The sequence below is a fragment of the Delphinapterus leucas genome, chromosome 11 (genome assembly GCF_059928025.1).
Source record: "Delphinapterus leucas isolate spDelLeu-1000000601 "Yukka" chromosome 11, BTC_Dleu_Yukka2, whole genome shotgun sequence".
In the NCBI taxonomy this organism is placed as follows: Eukaryota; Metazoa; Chordata; class Mammalia; order Artiodactyla; family Monodontidae; genus Delphinapterus; species Delphinapterus leucas.
Genome location: NC_143139.1, coordinates 25,988,910 through 26,014,009, shown reverse-complemented (window position 1 = coordinate 26,014,009; position 25,100 = coordinate 25,988,910). Strand labels below are relative to the sequence as shown.

Sequence of the window (25,100 nt, the reverse complement as noted above, 5' to 3'; positions counted from 1 at the left end):
GGAAAGATAAAGGAAGTCCTCTTTAAGGTAGTATTTATATGGAGACTTACAGGAAGTAAGGGAGTGTTTTGGGTATATATAGCTCTATAACAAACCATCCCAATGTTACTTAAGTGGCTTAAAACATAGGCTGGCAGGGTTTGTTTTTCCACAAAGGGCCAGATAGTAAATAGTTGAGCGTTGTGGGCCATGCAGTCTCTGTTGCAGTTATTCAGCTCTGCTGTTGTAGTGCAAAAGCAGCTGTGTAGACAGTGCTTAAATGGAGGAGTGTGATTGTGTTCCAATAAAATTTTATTTTCAAAAACAAGTGGCAGATTGGATTTGACCTCAGGGCTGTAGTCTCTTGATTTAAAACAACAAAATCATTGTTTTGCTTACAGATCTGCAGTTTGAGTAGGGTTTGGCAGGGTAGCCCCTTTGCTCTCCTGGATGTGAGTTAGGGTGGTTCCAGGCCAAGGACTGGGATTGTCTGAAGGCCCCCAGCAGAGTAGGTGAGCTAAAGAGCAGGTTTCAGTTCCCCAGAACCTCACATTCTGTCTTCTGGGCTTTTGCATGTGCCCTCTCTGCCTTCTCTTCATCTCACTAACACCTATACACACCTATACTTATCCTCAGGTCTCCGCTTGGGCTTCCTTCATTTTTTCCCCTGGTGGCTTTTCTCATTTTTGTCCTCCTGCTGTGTTTTTTCCTAGCAGCCTATATTTACCCTATCGTAGCACTTCCAATACTTTATAATTTTTTTTTAATAATTCTTTAATCATCTGTCCTCCTTACTGGACTGGAAGCTTCAGAGGAGCAGGAACTGTGTCTTTCTCACCATTGTATCACCATCACAGGGCCTAGCTCAGAAAGGCACTTAATAAGTGTTTGTTCACAGTTTGGATGAAGGACATGTAACTCTTAAGTGAATTACATCTTTTTGGTAATGTGGGGATTTGGAGAACTTCTAAATTTTACACCAGATCGACTATTAAATCTGAAAAAAAAATGTCATAATGTATGGTAAAATTATTTCTATGCAGAAAGTATATTGTAATACAAAAGTAGAAAGGAATAATAGAAAAGTTAATAATGATCATTATTTTCGGATAGTTGAATTACAAGTCCTGTTTTCCTTAGTGTATTTCACATTTTCTGTAATTTGTTTAAAATGTTTTAAAGACTTGATTTTATTTTCTTGTGCTTTGTAAGTATCTTAAATATAGCATCTTTAATTCCTCATGTAATTTTATTCCCAAGTTTGACTCAATCCTGGGTAGTTCCCAAGACCTGGGACATGATCTCTGCTGGAAATAATCTAAAATGTCTTGTTTCTGCCCTTCTGCTTCAGTAAATAAAAAATCATTTAATTTTCAAAGTTTATTTTCCTAAGGATAATATTGTTCAAAATGATACAAAAATGATACTGTTGTTTTTATTATTCTATGTTTAACTTTTTTTCCATTTATCAAATGAGCCTTCACCTGTCTGTGTATTCCTCTGAAACATTATCAACATTACTCTAAAAATAGTCCTTAAATACTAAATATTTGTGAAGTGCCCTTGCATATTTTGTCTTCAAGTCACTGATGCAGCAAATGTTGTAGATAAAGAAACCGAGGCTCAGAGAAGTTACATGACTTAATGAAGGTCACAAGCTCAGATGGAGCTTCACAAACATTTTTTTCTGGTTTGAAGTTGTTTGTGTACTGCCTTCTGATGCTTTTCTTCTCCTTCCTCCACAGTTGTGCATGCCTAAAGGGCTATCTTTCAGAACACAAACTGACAATAAAGACCCTCAGTTCCACTCATTTATAATTACCCGGGAAGATGGTTCTCGTACCTACGGTTTTGTTCTCACTTTTTATGAAGAAGTTACAAGTAAGCAAATCTGCACAGCAATGCAGACGCTCTACCAGATGCACAACGCAGAGCATTACAGCAGCTTGTACGCTTCATCCTCCTGCAGCATGGACTCACTGGCAAGCAGTATTGACGAGGGAGATACAACTTCCCTTTTGAAACTCCAGCGATACAACTCTTATGACATCAGCAGAGACACCCTGTATGTTTCAAAAAGTATATGTTTGATCACACCACTGCCTTTCATGCAGGCCTGCAAGAAATTCCTTATTCAGCTTTACAAGGCAGTTACCTCACAGCAGCCACCACCCTTGCCGCTTGAGAGCTACATCCATAATATTCTCTATGAGGTACCCCTTCCTCCTCCAGGGAGATCACTGAAATTTTATGGTGTTTATGAACCCGTCATCTGTCAGAGGCCAGGCCCCAGTGAACTTCCTCTCTCCGATTACCCGCTCCGAGAGGTCTTCGAGCTCCTGGGCCTGGAGAACTTGGTACAGGTGTTTACCTGTGTTCTTTTAGAGATGCAGATCCTTCTCTACTCACAAGGTAGGTCTGCCCTAGCTTTTAGGTCTCCCAAAAGCAAGTACTTATGCTCTCAACTACTGGGGTATATTATTAGAACCAAATAATTAATGGTCCGAAGTCTCTTCTGTCTCGTGGAAAGGAGAGGGTTTTAGGTAGGACCAGAGGCTGAGAGGTTACTTCTCTTTTGGATGGCAGTGGCTGTAGAGAAAAAAAGGGAAGGAATATAAAAGCATTAACTTGGCTGACTTGAGTGTATTTGTTTTTTAATGGAAGTAGCCCTTTTTTTCCCTGATAATAACATAATCATCATAAAAGAAACATATTTCTTTTTATAATGAAAGTAAGAGAATCCTCTTACTACCGGGAACATGTAGACTTCTCATTTTTTTACAGGTTGGTAAAAGTTCACATCAAGACTCAGCTGACATTGGAAAGGGATAAATGAAATCGTTGACTCTGCGGTTTCCTAAGGCGATCAACTTTGGATGGGTTGATTTCCTGTAGTGAGAGAAAGGGGTACAGGCGTGTGGAACAGACACGATTCTCCTAGGTCTAATAATTCCACCAAAATTATTTGGGGGGTTTTTGTTTTGTTTTTAATCCCAAAGGAAGTTATCTTTGTGATATTTTTCATTCAAAATTCTCCCAAAACATACTTACAAAACTAGCAGAATTTGGGTTTTATTTTACCAGTGCATCTGTGATGACTAACTTTGAGCCTAGACTAGAGCACTAGTTCTAGTCTGAACATGAATTTGCAGAGGAAATAGAGATGCTGTGGGGGTTTTTTGTTTGTTTGTTTTTGTTTTTTTGCGGTACGCGGGCCTCTCACTGTTGTGGCCTCTCCCGTTGCAGAGCACAGGCTCCGGACGCGCAGGCTCAGCGGCCATGGCTCACGGGCCTAGCCGCTCTGTGGCATGTGGGATCTTCCCGGACCGGGGCACGAACCTGTGTCCCCTGCATCGGCAGGCGGACTCTCAACCACTGTGCCACCAGGGAAGCCCGAGATGCTGTGTTTTAATGGATAGTGAATTGAAGGAAAATATAAAACGGTACCTGTGCCTTGATGGGTCTTTTGAAAAATGTGGCACAAATATTGGGTTAGCATTTTGCTAACTTGTACTTAGGCTGACGGAATTGTAGTGCAGTCTCCTGACTGTTGCTCTCAAGCTTATTTTACCAGTTTCCTTTTTTTCTTTTCTATTTTAAATTATAAATGAGGCTGAGCCAAGTAGGCTATATTTGTACTTCCCCATCTTGTGTGTATGTTGACACTGTTTGTGTGTTGACAGCCCTTCATGAGGTTGTATTTTCTTCAGTTTATCCTACATAATGTTCTCTGATAATGTGTTCCAGTGACTCAATTTTTGTTGTCAGGAAGTTCTTCTCTAATGACTAATCTAAATTCTTTCCTGTCCTCATGCTCTCACTTTCTTAGTGCTGGTCATTACCGCAGATCACCCTTTTGTATCTGAAAGATTTAATGTTAAGTAATTCTTTCTTCTTTTCTGCATCTTCCTGTCTTGTTTTTTGCCCTGAAGGGGATAGGGGTTGGAGAGTTGCTTGTTGGGGCAGGGGCTTGAAGCTTAATACCCTCAGGTATATTAGCTTATTAGTAAAAAGAATTTAAATCCTAGATTTTCAAGAGTTCTTCCCAGTCATTTAGTTCCGTTTCCTAATGTTCTGCCTAGAGAAGCAATTTGGGGCAGAAAGAATATTGGTTTTTGAAGTGATAACAATCATGGGTTCAAATCTCTGTTCTGTCACTTACTATCTGTAACCTTGGACAAGTTACATAATCTTCCCGAGTGTCAATCAGTTCATCTTTATGGGGATAACAGGTTTTTTCCTTCTTCTCTCACTGATATATTGTGAGAAAGTAAGAAACCTGTGCTGACTAAATGATAGCCAATGTTGTTGTAATATCAGTTTTATTAGTCCTACATAATCCTCTATAAAATTATGCACATCTTAAGTTGTGAGGATCTGACATATTATTGCATTCAAAGTATAACTTTGTTAAATTAAATAGTCAAGGCATTTGTTTCAGGGTTGAGAACTTAATAAATGTTCTCTTATACTGAATGTCATGCTTCTTAAAGAAAAAAGCCCTTAGTTATCACACTTCCTGTTTTAAATAGCACTTTATGTCTCTGTGCTTGTGGTCTGTCTTGAGCTCTCATCTTTCTGCTCAGCTTGATTAGCTTGTCGCATTTAGTTTATGGAGTCTGTTGAAAAGTTATAGTTAATTAATATCTACGTATTAATTTCAGTTTCAAATTAAGAAGACTGAATATTTATGAGCATGTTTTTGTACTCAAATGAGTATTTTTTGGTAACTTGGTCTTTTATGCTGAACACAAGAGTGAATCTTGAGATTGTAGAACTCTCATCATACATATATTTTTAAAGTGTCATACAAAAAGAAGGCTCATAAAGTAATTTTCTAATCATTCACAGAAATCACTCTATATTAGGAATTGTACTATTAAAGTGCCTTGTACATTTTGGTCTTTTTGCCCCCTGCATTTAATCCTTTCAACAATGAGTTAGTACTGCACATGCTTTTATGAAGGAGGAAATTGACGCTCAGGGAAGCTTAGTAACTTACCCAAGATCACACAGCTATTAGGTGGTGGAGCTGAGAATGGGCTTGGATCGGTCTTTATCCAGAACACTTACCCATATGTTAGCTGTATTGGACACTGCACTTAACCTTTCCTTATCTGTCTCAGTATTTATTTTAAAATTATAAACTCACCTCTGAGGGTCTTTTGTAAAGGTACCATGTTAAATAATTGTAGATTATCTGTGTAAATGCAAATTTTAACAATGGCAAGTGTCTCTCCCATTAGAGAAAGAAGGGAATGAATTAAGAGTTGTTATGTTGATTTGTACTCTGGTGCCATTCTTCATTTCTCCTGACTGTGTTAAGGGGTTTTAATAACACCTGACACTTCATTTCTTGTTCACTAATGCCATAAAATGTAAAAACATTGCAAGTCTTGAACAATTACCATGAAAACCCAAAAAGAATAAAAGTAGATGGATTTCAGTGATGAAAATGTCCTTCTAGACTGATTTGAAATTCTTATCCACAGCCCTTTTTTTTCTTTATTTTTTAAAAAATGCTGCTGCACACATTCCTGGGCCCTGTTTGTTTATTTGTTTGTTGGCTGCGTTGGTCTTAGTTGCAGCATGTGAGATCTTCGTTGCGGCACATGGGCTCCTCTCTAGTTGCGGCACGTGGGCTTCTTTCTAGTTGTGGCATGCGGTTTTTCTCTCTCTAGTTGTGGCATGTGGGCTTCAGGGTGCGTAGGCTCTGTAGTTGTGGTGCATGGGCTCTGTAGTTTGCAGCACGCGGCTCTCTAGTTGAGGCGCCCGGGCTCAGTAGTTGTGGTGTGCGGGCTCAGTTGCCCTGCAGCATGAATCGAACCTGAGTCCCCCCTGCATTGGAAGGCGGATTCTTTACCACTGGACCACCAGGGAAGTCCCCCACAGCCCATTTAAATCTATCCAGTCTGGGGACTTCTCCAGTGACGCAGTGGTTAAGAATCCACCTGCCAATGCAGGGGACACGCGTTCGAGCCCTGGTCCGGGAAAATCCCACTTGCCGCAGAGCAGCTAAGCCCGTGTGCCACAACTACTGAAGCCCGCGTGCCTAGATCCTGTGCTCCGCAACAAGAGAGGGCCACCGCAGTGAGAAGCCTGCACACCGCAATGAAGAGTAGCCCTCGATCACCAGAACTAGAGAAAGTCCACACACAGCAACGAAGACCTAATGCAGCCAAAGATAAATAAATAAAAATAAATAAATTAAAAAAAAATCTATCCAGTCTGTTATTTAGAGAGTGTGTACATCACAGTCACTTTGCAGTGGTAACTGGCTAGAAATTTTAAGCAGGGAATGAACCCAAGAGGTAAAGGCTCTTTTCTAGAACCCCAGATCAGAAAAGAGTACTTTTCTTCTGCAGCCTAGAAATACTTGGAGCAAGAGAGTGGGAAGATTTGAGTCTGATCATCTTTTCAGAGGAATAGTGGAGGAATAAAAGGGGAATTTAAACACCAGGGTCTAACTTTTGATACCAATAATTAAGGTCCCAGGAACATTTTTGGATCCTTGCTTATTACCTTCTTTGACTCTTCACAATGGAAATAAGCAGTTACCCACAGCCCACACTGCACTGCCTGCCTGGGAGCCTTCACAGTACTCCTCTCCCTTCCCCTCCCTTTGTAAGTTGTACATGAATTAACCTTGTCAGAAAGTAGAAGCTGCTTGAAGTTTTCTTGAAGAAGTTGGGAGCCTTGTAAACACAAATTGCTAGTCATGCTCAACTAAACATTATATCTTATTGGTTATGGAGTTGATAAATCATAAAATCAAACTTGATATTTTGATGGCAGAAACTGGGTTCCCATGACCTGTATCCAAAAAGCATTAGAATTTTAACAGCTTTGGCCAATATTTTTATAATACTAGTTTTACTTTGTGATAAACAAAAACTTAATATTAAGACATTTTTCTTAATAAGTTTTCATTATATATTCAAGAAGCTAATCCTTGGTCAGTTATATGAGAAGCACATGTCTCCTTCCAGTTTGTGGCTGTTAATTTTCTTTTAGGGATCTTTTGATGAATTAAGATACTCTTAATCATAAATTCTCATTTACAAATCTTTCCTATGACTTAACTTTCTGTTCTATTTAAGAAATCCTTCTCTATTCTGAGTTTGTAAAAATAGTCTACATTTTTTTCCTAAATGTTTTTAAGTTATATTTAGCATCTCTAAGAAATTGATTTTTACTTATGTTACGAGGAAGAGATCAAATTTAATATTTTAGAAATATCTGTAATTAGTTATTCTATACTAGTTATTAGATAGACCATTCTTCCTCCCTCTGATCTGCAGTGCCACTTCAGTCATGTATAAGTTCCTGTATGTGAAGTTCCTCTATGTATTTCTGGGCATTCAGTTTATTCTGCCAATTTTTCTGTCCCTGTAGTAAATCACGCTGTTGTAATTACTATAGCTTTAAAGTAAGTTTTGGTATCTTATAGGACAGTTCTCTTCACCACCTTCTTTTTACTGAAATTTCATTGAATGTAGTTTTGAGACAATTAACGTATTTAGAATGTTGAGTCTCCCCTCCATGAAAATGATGTATCTCTCCATTTATAAGGGCTTTCTTTAATGTCTTTAGGTAGTTTTATAATAGTAAAGTAGGTGATAATGTGCAAATAATGATGGTTTTATTTCTTCTTTTCCAGTCTTTGTCACCTTTATTTCTTTTGCTTGCCTTGTAGTACTAACTAGACTTTTCAGTACAGTATAGAATGGAATTGATAATAATAGGCATCCTTGTCTTTTTCCTGATGTTAAAAAGAATGCTTTTAATGCTTCACTGTTAAGATGCTGGCATAGTACCTGTCCCTTTGGCATTACTGCTTAGTTCAGTATATCATCCTACTGCATGAAAATGTCTCCCAGAGCAAGGCCACTGAGGTTTGCAGGGTTCCAGTACAATACATCTTCTCAGGTTCCAACTGCAGCAATATATGGCTTCCCCCTTTCAAGGCATCCGGTATAATTGAGCTAAGAGACAATGTCATCTCTTGCCCCGAACCTCTTTCAGGGTGTTAATGTAATATTGGATTTCTCTTATTACCTACCATAACTCATTTATTTACTCCTTTACCCTTAACTACTATTCCTCCTTCTTTCCATTTGTACCCAAACTTTTCCACCTTTGGAAGGGACGTTAGGTTCGGCCACAGCGCTGGTTTAGATTGCAGGCAAGAGTAGTAGTCTAGCAAGTACCTCTGCCTCAGTTCACTACCATTCATATTAGGGTAAGGTTACATAGGTACAGAACTAGTGGGCTGTTTTTACCTCCAGACATTACAGCTGCATTCACTGTTAACCCCCATTTTGCCAGATGGGGTGAAGGCACAGCCCACCCCAGCAGGCTCTTAGGAATTCTGACATGAAGGTTTAAAAATAGAGTTTCATCCCTGCTTCTGGCACTTGTAGCTGTAGTCCTGGTCCTGCCTCAGGTAGGAAAAACAAAGCTGAGATGATGTGGGGAAGAAAATAAAAAGTATATTGTCATACCAGCATCCTTACCCCTTAGGAAGAATTGTAGTCATACCAGCATCCATCTCTATCCCCTTTTCCCCAGATCCACCAGAAGAACAGAGGTATCTATCTAGTGGGGACTCTCCCTTAGGCCCCCTTATGTTGAATGTGAGCACACACTTGTGAACACATGAGAGTTAGCCCTTTATGCTTTTATCTCACACATTTTAGACAGCAGATGTTTCAACTGCCTGTTCTAATTCTCAAGTAAACCATTACTGTGAGGGTGATAAGCAACATCATATATCCATTTGATGTGGTATCTTTTCACCCACTGTTGGACACTGTGTGCTGTGAAGCGTGTTGTGTCCCATAGCCTGAAGATGTGTAACTTGGCGGCCCACATTGGTAGAGTATCTTCTGTTCCAATCCTCTAATAGTATTTTAAGCATCTACTGCCTCATATGCAAAGCCCAGTCTGAAGTGTCTATTCCTGGTAGGACCCATTTATAGCCCCCCCAACCAGGGCTGCTGGCATTAATCCAGTGTAGTCTGCTTGCTGGCTATGTGTAGTAGGGCCTTCCCCCCCCGGGGAGTCTTCCCCACAGCCATCTGCATCCTCTGTCTCTCCTGTTGGCAGACAAAACAGTTCTTGTTGGCAATTTGTGCCTCAGAGGGTATAAGAGGATTATGTCTAGATTCAGCCCATCTCTGCATTGCTGCAGTCCCCCAGGTGGCCACTTGAAGGGAGTGTACCAAAAGGTCCACTTGGTGGTTACATCACCTCCCAAACCTGAAAGTGGGTTCTTCTGATGGGCGTTAACATGTCCTACTTTAAAGTGGCCCATAAATTCCCAGAGGGATTTCCATATGGCTGCACCTTTTACAGGCATCCTTTTAATAGTCCAGTTTTCTGTTGCCCATGAGTCAGTAAAAACCCAAGCATATGGGCTTTACCATTGTTCAGTTCTTCCATTACTGCTAGGAAAACAGCGTGTAAGTCAGCCCACTGAGCCCATCTGTGTTTACCTTCTTTGATCAGAGTGGTGGCCATTCACCTTGGAACTGTCATACATAAACCAAGCAGCTCTTTGTTGGTCAGTTGAGAGGTATTTATACTGTCCAAGTGACAACAGAATCTGGCACCTCCTCACTCAGTTCCAGAGTCAGTCCTCTGGGAAAAGAGGCTCCTCATTGTATCTCCTCCTTACCTTCTCCTCATAACAAGATCCTCTATAAACAATCTCCATTTAATTATGGAACTCTTCTGTGCACTGCCTTCCTCATTAGAGTGTTTTTCTGACATTACCCAAGACATCATGGGTATTTTGGGTTTCAAGATTATTTTGTCTTTCAGTCATAGGGGCAGTTTAGACTAACGTTCAATAGCAGGCTAGTAATTGCCTCTCAAATGGAAATGCTCCAGTTCGTCATCCCAGTAGTTGTCACTGGGAGGTGCTCACAGGCTTTTGCCGTAAGCCGCAGCCTGTGCTCTATGTAGGGCTCCTGTACAGAGTTTGTCTGCCAGGCTCCAGCTTCTTGTCTATAACACTGTGTGGGCTCCGGCAGTCTTATTCCCATTTAGCATGATGTCTAATTAATATTGCTTGGATTGGAGAGCGATTGACATGCCATCTGTTTTACTTTAGGGGGAGGTGTTCCCCATTTAGACATAGTATCCATTCCCATAAACCATTCAGGTAAGCCTGTTTAAACATTCCAGTTTTCACCCAAACTTCCACCTTAATCAGTCAACCTTAACTTTTTTCATATTCTCTCAATCTAATTGTAGCCTGCGTTAAGACTTCACCAAAGGGTTTTGGTATCACAGTGCATGAGGTCCCATCCCAGTAAAGGACTCCTAGAAACTTCTCCACTCCTGACCGTTTTAGCCAGCAGGGGGTTTGAGCCAAAATTAATCTGCCTGACTGTTGCCCCAGGTGATGTCAGGTCTGGTTTCTCATTATAATCATTGCTTTCCCCGTGTCTTACATTTCTCCAAACTAGGGTAAACAAACTCAACTTGCTTAGAGCCCTTTAATGTAGGGGGTCCAGCAGGGGTCCCTTTGATCCACCAGTCTCAGATAGTACTGTATTAAGACCTTTATTTCAACCCCATCAATGTCAATGTCCATTTTATTCATCGCATTTCCTTTTTTTAAATCTTTTTATTTTTAAGATTTTTAAAATTTTATTTATATATTTCTTCCTTCCTCCTTCCCTCCCATCCCTCCCTCCCTCCCTCCCTCCCTTCCTTCCTTCATTTTTGACCGCGTTGGGTCTTCGTTACTGCACGGGCTTTCTCTAGTTGCGGTGAGTGTGGGCTACTCTTTGTTGCAGTGCGCGGGCTTCTCATTGCAGTGGCTTCTCGTTGCGGAGCACGGGCTCTAGGCACATGGGCTTCAGTAGTTGTGGCACGCAGGCTCAGTAGTTGTGGCTCACGGGCTCTAGAGCTCAGGCTCACTAGTTGTGGCGCACAGGCTTAGTTGCTCCACGGCATGTGAGATCTTCCCGGACCAGGGCTTGAATCCGTGTCCCCTGCATTTGTCCCATTTCTTAATAACCATCCACAGATTTCCATCCTTCTGGGATGAGTTTCTTGACACCCTTCTTTCTTTTTCCTCTTTCCCACTTCTATCAACATTTGCTTTATTCACTCAGTTTCTTAATAATTGTTTAAAAATTTCCACCATGCTGGGACAAGTCCCTTGACTCTTTCCTCTGCCTCTCCACATTTTCTTTTAAATTAATATAATGTTTTTATTAGCATCTGCTAAGATTCATGAGGGGAAGCTGGAACACCCAAATGGAAGACATGTATAGCAGAAGGTATGGGGGGGAAGGACACAGAGCTTCCGTGCCCCTCAGGCACATCATCCTCCTGGCACCTCAGTGTGTTCACCAACCTAGAAGCGCCTCTGTTTCTTCTTGAATCAATTTTTGTTCATTTCTATTTTCTCTAGGAATAATTTTCTTAGCTTTCAGTTTATTGACATAAAGTCTTAATATTTATCTTCTTAATATCTTCTGTGTCTGTTTTGTCCCCCTTTTCATCCCTAATACTATTTATTTATGCCTTCTCTCTTTTTCCCTTGGTTGTTTTTCCATAAAGTGTGTCAATTATGTTACTCTTTTTTTTTTTTAAACATCTTTATTGGAGTATAACTGCTTTACAATGTTGTGTTAGTTTCTGCCGTATAACAAAGCGAATCAGCTATACATATACATCTATCCCCATATCCCCTCCCTCTTGCGTCTCCTTCCCACCCTACCTATCCTACCCCTCTAGGTGGTCCATATATATGGGATCCGTATATATGTGTTAGCATACGGTATTTGTTTTTCTCTTTCTGATTCACTTCACTCTGTATGACAGACTCTAGGTCCATCCACCTCACTACAAATAACTCAATTTCGTTTCTTTTTATGACTGAGTAATATTCCATTGTATATATGTGCCACATCTTCTTTCTCTGTTCATCTGTGAATGGACACTTAAGTTGCTTCCATGTCCTGGCTGTTGTAAATAGTGCTGCAGTGAACAATGTGGTATATGACTCTTTTTGAATCATGGTTTTCTCAGGGTATATGCCCAGTAGTGGTATTGCCAGGTCATATGGTAGTTCTATTTTTAGTTTGTTAAGGAACCTCCATACTGTTCTCCATAGTGGCTGTATCAATTTACATTCCCACCAACAGTGCAGGAGGGTTCCCTTTTCTCCACATGCTCTCCAGCATTTACTGTTTGTAGAGTTTTTGATGATGGCCATTCTGACTGGTGTGAGGTGATACACTGTGGTTTTGATTTGCATTTCTCTAATGATTAGTGATGTTGAGCATCCTTTCATGTGTTTGTTGGCAGTCTGTATATCTTCTTTGGAGAAATGTCTATTTAGGTCTTCTGCCCAATTTTGGATTGGATTGTTTGTTTTTTTGATATTGAACTGCATGAGCTACTTGTATATTTTGGAGATTAGTCCTTTGTCAGTTGCTTCGTTTGCAAATTTTTTCTCCTTTCTGAGGGTTGTCTTTTCGTGTTGTTTATGGTTTTCTTTGCTGTACAAAAACTTTTAAGTTTCATTAGGTTCCATTTGTTTATTTTTATTTCCATTTCTCTAGGAGGTAGGTCAAAAAGGATCTTGCTGTGATTTATGTCATAGAGTGTTCTGCTTATGTTTTCCTCTAAGAGTTTTCCTCTTAGAGTTTCCTCTAAGTGTCTGGCCTTACATTTAGGTCTTTAATCCATTTTGAGTTTATTTTTGTATATGGTGTTAGAAACTGTTCTAATTTCATTCTTTTACATGTAGCTGTTCAGTTTTCCCAGCACCACTTATTGAAGAGGCTGTCTTTTCTCCATTGTATATTCTTGCCTCCTTTATCAGAGATAAGGTGACCATAGGTGCGTGGGTTTAACTCTGGGCTTTCTATCCTGTTCCATTGATCTATATTTCTGTTTTTGTTGCAGTACCATACTGTCTTTATTACTGTAGCTTTGTAGTATAGTCTGAAGTCAGGGAGCCAGATTCCTCCAGCGGCATTTTTATTTCTCAAGATTTTTTTGGCTATTCGGGGTCATTTGTGTTCCCAAACACACTGTGAAATTTTTTGTTATAGTTCTGTGAAAAATGTCTTTGGTAGTTTGATAGGGATTGCATTGAATCTGTAGATTGCTTTGGGTAGTGTAGTCATTTTCACAATGTTGATTCTTCCAGTCCAAGAACATGGTATATCACTCCATCTGTTTGTGTTGTCTTTAATTTCTTCATCAGTGTCTTATAGTTTTCTGCATACAGGTCTTTTGTCTCCTTAGGTAGGTTTATTCCTAGGTATTTTATTCTTTTTGTTGCAGTGGTAAATGTGAGTGTTTCCTTAATTTCTCTTAGAGATTTTTCATCATTAGTGTATAGGAATGCATGAGATTTCTGTGCATTAATTTTGTATCCTGCTACTTTACCAAATTCATTGATTAGCTCTAGTAGTTTTCTGGTGGCATCTTTAGGATTCTCTATGTATAGTATCATGTCATCTGCAAACAGTGAGAGTTTTACTTCTTCTTTTCTGATTTGGATTCCTTTTATTTCTTTTTCTTCTCTGATTGCCATGGCTAAAACTTTCAAAACTCTGTTGAATAATAGTGATGAGAGTGGGCAACCTTGTCTTGTTCCTTATCTTAGAGGAAATGGTTTCAGTTTTTCACCACTGAGAACAATGATGGCTGTGGGTTTGTCATATATGGCCTTTATTATGTTGAGGTAAGTTCCCTCTATGCCTACTTTCTGGAGAGTTTTTATAATAAATTGGTGTTGAATTTTGTCAAAAGCTTTTTCTGCATCTATTGAGATGATCATATGGTTTTTCTCCTTCAATTTGTTAATATGGGGTATCACATTGATTGATTTGCGTATGTGAAGTATCCTTGCATTCCTGGGATAAACCCCACTTGATCATGGTGCATGATCCTTTTAATGTGCTGTTGGATTCTGTTTGCTAGTATTTTGTTGAGGATTTTTGCGTCTGTGTTCATCAGTGATATTGTCATGTAGTTTTTTTGTGACATCTTTGTGTCATTTTGGTATCAGGGTGATGGTGGCCTCATAGAATGAGTTTGGGAGTGTTCCTCCCTCTGCTATATTTTGGAAGGGTTTGAGAAGGATAGGTGTTAGCTCTTCTCTAAATGTTTGATAGAATTCACCTGTGAAGCCATCTGGTCCTGGGTTTTTGTTTGTTGGAAAATTTTTAATCACAGTTTCAATTTCATTGCTTATGATGGGTCTGTTCATATTTTCTATTTCTTCCTGGAAGAAGGAAAGTTGTGCTTTTCTAAGAATTTGTCCATTTCTTCCAGGTTGTCCATTTTATTGGCATAGAGTTGCTTGTAGTAATCTCTCATGATCCTTTGTATTTCTGCAGTGTCAGTTGTTACTTCTCCTTTTTCATTTCTAATTCTGTTGATTTAAGTCTTCTCCCTTTTTTTCTTGATGAGTCTGGCTAATAGTTTATCAATTTTGTTTATCTTCTCAAAGAGCCAGCTTTTGGTTTAAGTGACCTTTGCTATTGTTTCCTTCATTTCTTTTTCATTTATTTCGGACCTGTTCTTTATGATTTCTTTCCTTCTTCTAACGTTGGGGTTTTTTTGTTCTTCTTTCTCTGATTACTTTAGGTGTAAGGTTAGGTTGTTTATTTGAGATGTTTCTAGTTTCTTGAGATAGGATTGTATTGCTATAAACTTCCCTCTTAGAACTGCTTTTGCTGCATCCCATAGGTTTTGGGTCGTCACGTTTTCATTGTCATTTGTTTCTAGGTACTTTTTGATTTCCTCTTTGATTTCTTCAGTGATCTCTTGGTTTTTTAGTAGTGTATTGTTTAGCCTCCATGTGTTTGTATTTTTTAGTCTTTTTCCTGTAATTGATATCTAGTCTCATAGCATTTTGGTCAGAAGATACGTAATATGATTTCAATTTTCTTAAATTTACCGAGGCTTGATTTGTGACCCAAGATATGATCTATCCTGGAGAATGTTCCATGAGCACTTGAGAAGAAAGTGTATTCTTTTGTTTTTGGATGGAGTGTCCTATAAATATCATGTATGTCCATCTTGTTTAATGTGTCATTTAAAGCTTGTGTTTCCTCATTTATTTTCATTTTGGATGATCTGTCCATTGGTGAAAGTGGGTGTTAAAGCCCCCTACTATGATTGTGTTACTGTCGGTTTCCCCTTTGATGGCTGTTAGCCTTTGCCTTATGTGTTGAGGTGCTCCTATGTTGGGGGCATAAATATTTACAATTGTTATATCTTCTTCTTGGATTGATCCCTTGATCATTAAGTGGTGTCCTTCTCTGTGTCTTGTAGTAGTCTTTATTTTAAAGTCTAGTTTGGGACTTCCCTGGTAGCACAGTGGTTAAGAATCCGCCTGCCAGTGCAGGGAATACGGGTTCAAGCCCTGGTCCGGGAAGATCCCACATGCTGCAGAGCAACTAAGCCAGTGCGCCTACAACTACTGAGCCAGTGATCTAGAGCCTGTGAGCCACAACTACTGAGCCTGTGTGCCACAACTACTGAAGCCCACATGCCTAGAGCCCATGCTCCACAACAGTAGAGGCCACCTCAAAGAGAAGCTCGTCTGCCTCAACAATGTGTAGCCCCCACTTGCGGCAACTAAAGAAAGCCCATGTGCAGCAGCAACAAAGACCCAATGAAGCCAAAAGTAAATAAATTATAAATAAATTTTAAAAATAAGAAAATAAAAAATAAAGTCTATTTTGTCTGATATGAGAATTGCTACTCCAGCTTTCTTTTGATTTCCATTTGCATGGAATATCTTTTTCCATCCGCTCACTTTTAGTCTGTATGTGTCCCTAGGTCTGAAGTGGGCCTCTTGTAGACAGCATATATATGGGTCTTGTTTTTGTATCCGTTCAGCCAGTCTTTGTCTTTTGGTTGGAGCATTTAATCCATTTACATTTAAGGTAATTGTCGATATGTATGTTCCTATTACCATTTTCTTAATTGTTTTGGGTTTGTTTTTGTAGGTCTTTTCCTTCTCTTGTGTTTCCTGCCTAGAGAAGTTCCTTTAGCATTTGTTGTAAAGCTGGTTTGGTGGTGCTGAATTCTCTTAACTCTTGCTTGTCTGGAAAGGTTTTAATTTTCCGTTGAATCTGAATGAGATCCTTGCTGGGTAGAGTAATCTTGGTTGTAGGTTTTTCCCTTTCATCACTTTAAATGTATCCTACCACTGCCTTCTGGCTTGCAGAGTTTCTGCTGAAAGATCAGCTGTTAATCTTATGAGGGTTCCCTTGTATGTTATTTGTTGCTTTTCCCTTGCTGCTTTTAATATTTTTTCTTTGTATTTAATTTTTGATAGTTTCATTAATATGTGTCTTGACGTGTTTCTCCTTGGATTTATCCTGTATGGGACTCTCTGCACTTCCTGGATTTGACTTACAATTTCCTTCCCATGTTAGGCAAGTTTTCAACTATAGTCTCTTCAAATATTTTGTCACACCCTTTTTTTTTCTCTTCTTCTTCTAGGACCCCTATAATTCGAATGTTGGTGCGTTTAATGTTGTCCCAGAAGTCTCTGAGACTGTCCTCAAGCCTTTTCATTCCTTTTTCTTTATTCTGCTCTGTGACAGTTATTTCCACTATTTTATCTTCCAGGTCACTTATCTGTTCTTCTGCCTCAGTTATTCTGCTATTGATTCCTTCTAGAGAACTTTTAATTTCATTTATTGTGTTGTCATCATTGTTTGTTTGCTCTTTAGTTCTTCTAGGTCCTTGTTAAATGTTTCTTGTATTTTCTCCATTCTATTTCCAAGATTTTGGATCATCTTTACTATCATTACTCTGAATTCTTTTTCAGGTAGACTGCCTATTTCCTCTTCATTTGTTTGGTCTGGTGGGTTTTTACCTTTCTCCTTCATCTCTGCATATTTCTCTGTCTTCTCATTTTGTTTAACTTACTGTGTTTGGGGTCTCCTTTTTGCAGGCTGTGTGTTCTTAGTTCCCATTGTTTTTCTTGTCTGCCCCCAGTGGGTGAGGTTGGTTCAGTGGCTTGTGTAGGCTTCCTGGTGGAGGAGACTGGTGCCTGTGTTCTGGTGGGTGGGACTGGATCTTATCTTTCTGATGGGCAGGGCTGCATCCAGTGGTATGTTTTGGGGTGTCTGTGAACTTAGTATTATTTTAGGCAGCCTCTCTGCTAATGGGTGGGGTTGTGTTCCTGTCTTGCTAGTTGTTTGGCATGGGGCGTCCAGCACTGGTCATTGGGTTGAGCTGGGTCTTAGTGTTGAGCCAGAGATCTCTGGGAGAGCTCTCGCCGATTGATAATACGTGGGGCCACGAGGTCTGTGGTGGTCCAATGTCCTGAACTTGGCTCTCCCACCTCGGAGGCTCATGTCCGACACCCAGCCGGAGCACCAAGACCCTGTCAGCACACGGCTCAGAAGAAAAGGAAGAAAAGAAAAAAAAAAAATTTTTTTAAAATAAAAAGAAAAATTAAAAGAAGAAAAAATAATAAAATAAAAAAAATTTAAATAAAAGAAGAAGAGAGCAACCAAACCAATAAATCCACCAATGATAACAAGCACTAAAAATTAAACTAAGATAAACATAAAAATCAGAAACAAATCAGTCGCAGACAGCAAACCCCAAGTCTACAGTTGCTCCCAGAATCTACCGCCTCAATTTTGGGAACATTTGTTGTCTATTCAGGTATTCCACAGATGCAGGGTTCTTCAAGTTGATTGTGGGGATTTCATCCGCTGCTTCTGAGGCTGCACGGAGAAATTTCCCTTTCTCTTCTTTATTTGCATGGCTCCTGGGTTTCAGCTTTGGTTTTGGCCCCACCTCTGCATGTAGGTCGCCCTCAGGCGTCTGTTCCCTCCCAGACTGGAGGGGGTTAAAGCAGCAGCTGACTAGGGCTCTCTTGCCATCGCAGGCCGGGGAGAGGGAGAGGTACGGTAGTCATAATTGGAATGCGGGGTGGCCTGTGGTGGCAGAGGCTGGCATGACATTGCAACAGCCTGAGGCACTCTGTGTATTCTCCTGGGCAAGTTGTCCCTAAATCTCGGGACCCTGACAGTGGTGTGCTGCACAGGCTCCAGGGCGGGGGTTGGGAGGGGTTGTGGGTAGTGACCTGTCCTTGCACACAGGATTCTTGGTGGCAGCGGCAGCAGCATTAGCATTTCATGCCCGTCTTTGGGTCTGAACTGATAGCTGCAGCTTGCGCCCTTCTCTGGAGCTTGCTTAGGCAGTTCTCTGCCTTCTATGGGCACACAGGGAAGGAATCCCCTTTCCTAGTGCACCCCGAAACAATGGTCTCTTGCCTCTTCAGCAGGTCCAGACTTTTTCCCGGATTCCCTCCTGGCTAGCTGTGGTGCACTAGCCCCCTTCAGGCTGTGTTCATGCAGCCAACCCCAGTCCTCTCCCTGCGATCTGACCTCCAAAGCCCGAGCCTCAGCCCCCAACGCCCACCTGTCCTGGTGGGTGAGCAGACAAGTGTCTCAGGCTGGTGAGTGCTGGTCGGCACCGATCCTCTGTGCGGCAATCTCTCTGCTTTGCCCTCTGCACCCTGTTGCTGTGCTCTCTTCTGTGGTTCCGAAGCTTCCCCCCAACTGCCCACCCCACCCCCATCTCGCGAAGGGGCTTCCTAGTGTGTGGAAACCTTTCCTCCTTCACAGCTCCCTCCCACTGGTGCAGGTTCCGTCCCTATTCTTTTGTCTCTGTTTTTTCTTTTGCCCTACCCAGGTATGTGCGGAGTTTCTTGCCTTTTGGGAGGTCTGAGGTCTTCCGCCAGCGTTCAGTAGGTGTTCTGTAGGAGTTGTTCCACATGTAGGTGTATTTCTGATGTATTTGTGGAGAGGAAGGTGATCTCCGCGTCTTACTCCTCCTCCATCTTGAAGGTCCCCCACTATGTTAGTCTTTTTAAAGAACTAACTTTTACCTTTGTTTGTACTCTCTTTATTATCTTTGTTTTCTGTTTTATTAATTTCTGGTTTTGTTTTTTACTTCCTTTGGACCCATCCCACCCCCAGTATTAGCATCTTAAGTATTTGAGTGTTACGTTAGTTGCATCCCACAAGTCTTAGTATCTGGTATTTTCATTATTCAGTTCTAAGAATTTTTAAATTTTCATTTATTTTGACCATTTGCCTTTCTCCCTCTTTTTTTTTTCTTTTTTGCCTTCTTTTGAAATAATTGAAACGTTTTTTCTCATTGCAGTTTTTTTTTAATTTAATTATTGTAGGTGTTATATGCTCTGTTTCTCTTTATTAATGGCAAACTTTGAGATTTTAACATGAACACTCAGTGTTATGTTAATCGGAATCTTTAAAATACAGATACTCTAAAAATGCTTTGACTCCTATCACCCCCATCATGGCTTACTTGTTATAGTTGTTCAAAATTTTGATAATTCCTCAAATTAGGTATATTTTATGTATTTGATTTTGCTTAAAATTACTCATAATTGCCATTTTAAAAAGATTCACATTCGATTTTGTATCTTAGGTATTTCTTCTGGGATTAGTCTCCTTATTCCTAAAGTGTATCCTTACAAGCTCCTTAAATGAGGTGGCATTCTCTATTAGATTTCGTTCAGCTGACAGTGTTTTAAATTTGTCCTTGTTTTTGAAAAATGGTTTCATTGGATATTGAATTCTGTGTTGAAAATTTGTTTTTCCTCTCCCTCTTTGCACATTATATTCTACTGTCTTTTGGTTTCCATTGTAGCCATTGAGAAGTCATTTATCACAATCACTCTAATTGTCATTCCTTGGCCAGAAATCTATTTTCATTCTGGCTATATATATGATTTTCTGTTTGTCTTTGGTGTCCTGTATTTTGACCGTGATTATCTAAATGAGGGTTTCTTTATTTGTCCTGCTTGTGATTCATTGTGTTTCCTGAATTCTAGGGTTAATATTTTTCACGTGTTGGAAAATTCTTAACCATCTTTCTAAATTTTACTTGCATCTGTCTTTTTTCTTTTTTCTCCTCCTGAACTTTAATTAAACATGTTACTCTGTCTTGCTCAGTCTTCCATATCTCTCAACCTCTTTTTCTGTCTCTTCGTCTCTGTGCTGTATTCTGGTTGATTTATCTCCCACCTTATAAATTCTCTTTTTATCCATGTTTAATCCATAGTTAACCCTTCCTTTGACATTTTAATTTCAGTGGTCCTATAAATAGTCTTACTCCTAATTCTTCCTTTAATTTCCTTAAACATATTAAACATACACATTTTATATTCCTTCTCAGGTAAGTTCAATATCTCATGAGTTGAGGATTGAGGGTTTATTCCTCCAGGAAGGGTTTGTATTTTCTTTCACCAGGCACCTGAATTCACTGGCAACACAGGTTTACTTTAAGTTAAAATTCTCACTCTTAGTCTTTCTTTGGGCCATACAGATAACATGAGAGCCCCCAAACATCCTTGAAAACTAGCCAGTAGGTAGGAATTCACAGGGAGGCTTTTTTCCCCCTTCCTCCCTGGGCCTCGGCCAGGGCCAGGACAGACTACTTTCCTTGGCAATACAGATTTTGGTTGTGTTTTTTCCTTTCTACAGGTTTTTGCCCTTTTAGGTCTAGCTTTTTGCAAGAGGATCTACCATCTTAATTCCAGCCCTTCTTGGACTTTGTCCCTCAACATGCACAGAAGTAAAACCGAAGTTCTAGACCACCTTAGATCAGTAAACACTCCAAAGATAGCCAGACGTTTGCGTTTTACCACACTGGACTCTTGCTCACATTTTGTTCCCAGCCTCCAATGACTTCCCTTATTTTTATTTTTTAAAATTTATTTATTTTATTTATTTATTTTTAACTGCATTGGGTCTTCATTGCTGCGCACGGGCTTTCTGTAGTTGCGGCGAGTGGGGGCTACTCTTCGTTGCGGTGCACGGGCTTCTCATTGTGGTGCCTTCTCTTACTGTGGAGCACAGGCTCTAGGCATGCGGGATTCAGCAGTTGTGGCTCGCAGGCTCTAGAACGCAGGCTCAGTAGTTGTGGCGCACAGGCTTAGTTGCTACACGGCATGTGGGATCTTCCCAGACCAGGGCTCGAACCCATGTCCCCTGCATTGGCAGGCAGATTCTTAACCGCTGCGCCACCAGGGAAGCCCCAACTTCCCTTATTTTTTTTGGCAAATTCATAGTCATGTATTGGGTGTTATATAGCTACTTTATTTACCATTTGTAGACTAGTTTTGGAGTCCTAGTCTACGACATTGCCGTAAATAGAAATGTTTAAAAAAGATCACTGAACTAAAATTAAAATGAACAGATTGATTGTGACAGTTATTACAGAATGTAACAACTGCTAGGCATATTAATGTAACTATTAGTAATGTAAAATAGGAAAATAATCCAGATCTTTTTTGTCTTTTACCAACAATTACCAATTATATTTAACCTACGTTAAATAATTTAAGTACATAGTATGTGCATAAATACTTTATTTTTGTTTTAACCTTCATTGAAGCAATAAGATACTACTTTTCACATATCCTCATGAGTGTTAGAAAATTATATTTTTATGAATGTATAGATATATATATAGGAAGCGATATTTTATTTAAAATTATGAATTAAACAAGACCTTTTAATTTAGAAAACAATTCTCAATTAATATATAGTTCATTGCCTATTTTGCAAGCCTATTTGACTTTGAAACATATGTATACTTTTTTAAAAAGTCATCTCATATCAAATAAATCCTTTTCAAGTCAGATTCAAATTGTTTATTCTCATAGATCCATTTTGGGGGTATTCTACTTCCCACAGATTATTTCCATATAGATTATATTCAGCAAGTTTTAAAAATTGTGATAAGAAAAAAAACCCATAAATTTATCATCTTAACTATTGCTTAGTGAAAAGTTCAGTAGCATTAAGTATATTCACATTGTTGTGCAACCAATCTCCAGAGCTTTTTTCATCTTGCAAAGCTGAAACTCTATACCCATTAAACAATAACTCTGCATTTTGCACTCCTCTTAGCCCCTTCCTGACAACCACCATTCTTCATTTGTTTGTATGAATTGACTACTTTAGATACCTCATGTAAGTGGAATTATACAATATTTGTCTTTCTTTGACTGGCTTATTTCACTTAACATAATGTCCTTAAGGTTCATCCATGTTGTAGCATATGTCAGGATTTCCTCCCTTTTTAAGGCTGAATAACTTTCCATTGTATGTATATACCACATTTTGTTTATCCATTCATCCATTGATGGATGCCTGGATAGTTTCCATCTTTTGGCTACTGCGAATAATGGTACTATAAACACAGATGTACAAATATATCTTCAGCACTCTGCTTTCAGTTCTTCTGGGCATATACCCAGCAGTGGAGTTTCAGCAGGTTTTTAGTACTTAGCTGCTTCCTGCTGCTGCCAAACACACTTTGGTTTTCTGTGTTGATAATATAGATATACTTTTAATAGCTTCAGTATATTTCATTATATAACTGGCCATAAATCTAACCCTTTTGTTAGTCACTTAGGGTATTATAAATAGTTTATTGTTATAAATGACACTTTATACATAGCGTCCATGTACATATGTTTTTGTATATTTATGTGATAAATTACTAGAATTGCTGGGTCAGATGATCTGTATATTTTTTAAGCTTTTGATAGATATTTCCAAGTACAAAGCTCTAGCAATTTATGCTGCCTTTATAAGGCAATGTATGAGAATACCCTTTTCTCCACACCTTTGCTGTGATTTTCTTTTTAATCTTTGTCAATCTGATTAAAGCAAAATGTAGCTCACTTTTCAGCCATCATCGAGGGTGATATTTTTTTTATGTTCATTTGAATTTGTATTCTGCCTTTTGTGATATCTTTGTGAACTAGGAAGATAAGCTGAATTATGCATGGGTCCAAGCCCTCAAAGCCAGCCTGGCTCAGTTAGTAACCAGTCACTGCCTTGGGTTAGTAAATGTATAATCTTTCAGCTGCATCAGGATGTTCACCAGAGGTGTGCTGTACACCACCATCCTCACACCTCCACTGGCAGTGCTTCACAGTATGTAAACCCCGATAACCATGGCCTTTTCATGGGGCATTGCACCACCAGCCAGCGCTGCACCTGCTCTGTGTCACTCAGCCATCTCCTCAGCCTGCAACATGGGTCCTGTGCCCCCAACCTCAGCTCCAGCCCCAGGCCGCTGGACTGTCCCCTCGGGGCTGACCTTATTCTCCACAGTGATGCTGGTGGACAGGGGCCGAGACCCGGGGATGAGACAGTGGAGGCCAGGCCATCTCAGAGTCTTTGCCTGTGCCACTGCTAGGCAAATTTTTGGCAGTATGTTTTATTGTATAACATAGGCAAGCATAATGTCCAATAGTTTTATTTCATTTTACATGTCCTAGATGTTAACATATTAATTTCTTAGTACACATTCATTGATCACTCACTATGTAGTAGGTCCCGTACCAAGTGCTAGAAATTCTGAGATTAAAAATATAGTCATTGCTCTCCAGCAGGTGAAGGTTAGCAGGGAAGAGTGGAGAGATATATGAACAGATAATTATAATTGAATTTTAATAGTTTTAGTGAGAGGAATAATTAGTGTGATGGAAATAGAGGTGGGGTACTGTGGAAGCATGTGGAAGGGACTCTCGTGACGATAAGAAGTATTCAGGGAATGCTTTCCAAAGGAACCATTACCTAAGGAAAAAGTGGAACTTAGCCAGGTACTGCAAGGGGAAGAGACATTCTGGGCAGAGGGAAGGGGTATACAGAGGCACAGGGACCTGTGAAAATATTTCATGTTCAGTAAATGAATTTTAAGCAGATAATTTGACTGTATATGTGGTGGTAAGAAATGAGGCAGGAAAGGGCCAAGTTATGAAGAGCCTCATACGCCATGCTGAGGCATGTCTTAAATGTGGAAACTTATTACACATTCCTCACTTTGAGTATCAAAGAAAAAATAATTTTCCAAATTATTTAAATTTTTAAAAACATGCTTAAAGAAGAAAACTACCTTTTATTTCTTGATTCAGTTAAAAAGAATTGTCTTGTTGCTGATAAATAACTGCATTATTAAAATGTGTATGGCATTTAAACCAATCTTGAGAAAGCAGAACTGGAAAAAAGAATAGACATAGAACACCCACAAGTTGGTGGAATTGTGGTGAAGGAAAAATAAACCATGTGTATCAGTCTTTCATGTGTACTAGAAGAGGGGAAAACATATAATTTATTTTCACTTCCCAAGTGAAAGTTTACCATAATCAAAGCAAGAAAATAGCCCAAGATGCTGGTTTCCATTCCTTAAAGAATCTGTGTTTCCTTTGAGATTGAACATTTTCCATCAACAGCAAATAAAGTAGCCAAGCTGCTAGAGATTTGATATGACGGCTTAAAACCCTCTGCCTTTCAGGATAGGTCCAATCACGAGACAGATTAAACCACACAGTAATTTAAATAGAGGAATGTAATAAGAAGAATTGTTAAACTATAATAGGAAACTATAAAGACATGAAGAAAACTCTAAAGGGTACCCTAGGAAGGACAAACTTGGAAGGGGACCCACTTCCCAAGGCTGAGGTTCATATCTCACTGAAGAAAGTGTGGTGGCAGCTCATTGGATGGTGGAGGTCAGTGGGTTGCCTGGGCCAGAGCTGATCCTCAGTCACCAGGCAAGCAGAAGACAAGACAAACCTCCCAGGTCCAAGTGAGCTGTGGCTGGTGAGCAGGCACACAGAAGTTGTCAGGGTGCCAGGTGGCTGTGTGAGATATGAGTGTGCCGTATCCGCATTAGGAGGGCCCAGTCACTGAGGCTGCCCACTCTGGGCGTGTGGCCGGGGAAGTGGGACACCAGATGTCCTCACATATCCACACCAGTGATCAGCCATGCAGAAGGAGCAAGAACACACAAAACACTGCACCTTGCCCACTACACTCCAAAACCAGGGAGGAGAAGCGCTTCCTCCTGCAGTGTCTCTCCGCTGTCCTCTCTGGCAAAGTTTTCCGGTGTGTTCACTATAAAAGAGAACATGCTTACGGTCCAGTCCATTTTCATAGACCACCTATGGAGTGATTTGGAGCTCAGTAAATAGATCAATAGATAACTGGCACAGGATCTGACTGTTTAAAACCCTGAACCTTTCACCTGTGTCTGGCTTTTAATTGAGAAAGAAA

The 25,100-nt window shown here is 39.9% G+C and overlaps 1 protein-coding gene across 3 annotated transcripts in view; it reads left to right on the top strand.

The window, feature by feature from the left end:
* DENND5B (DENN domain containing 5B) overlaps positions 1-25,100 on the top strand; it is a 212,016-nt gene that overhangs the window by 108,363 nt on the left and 78,553 nt on the right. For all 3 annotated transcript variants that reach the window (XM_089920466.1, XM_089920465.1, XM_022577900.3), the window contains exon 4: positions 1,725-2,391. In XM_089920466.1, the coding sequence (XP_089776592.1) occupies positions 1,725-2,391 (667 nt within the window). The remainder of the gene's footprint in view (positions 1-1,724; positions 2,392-25,100) is intronic.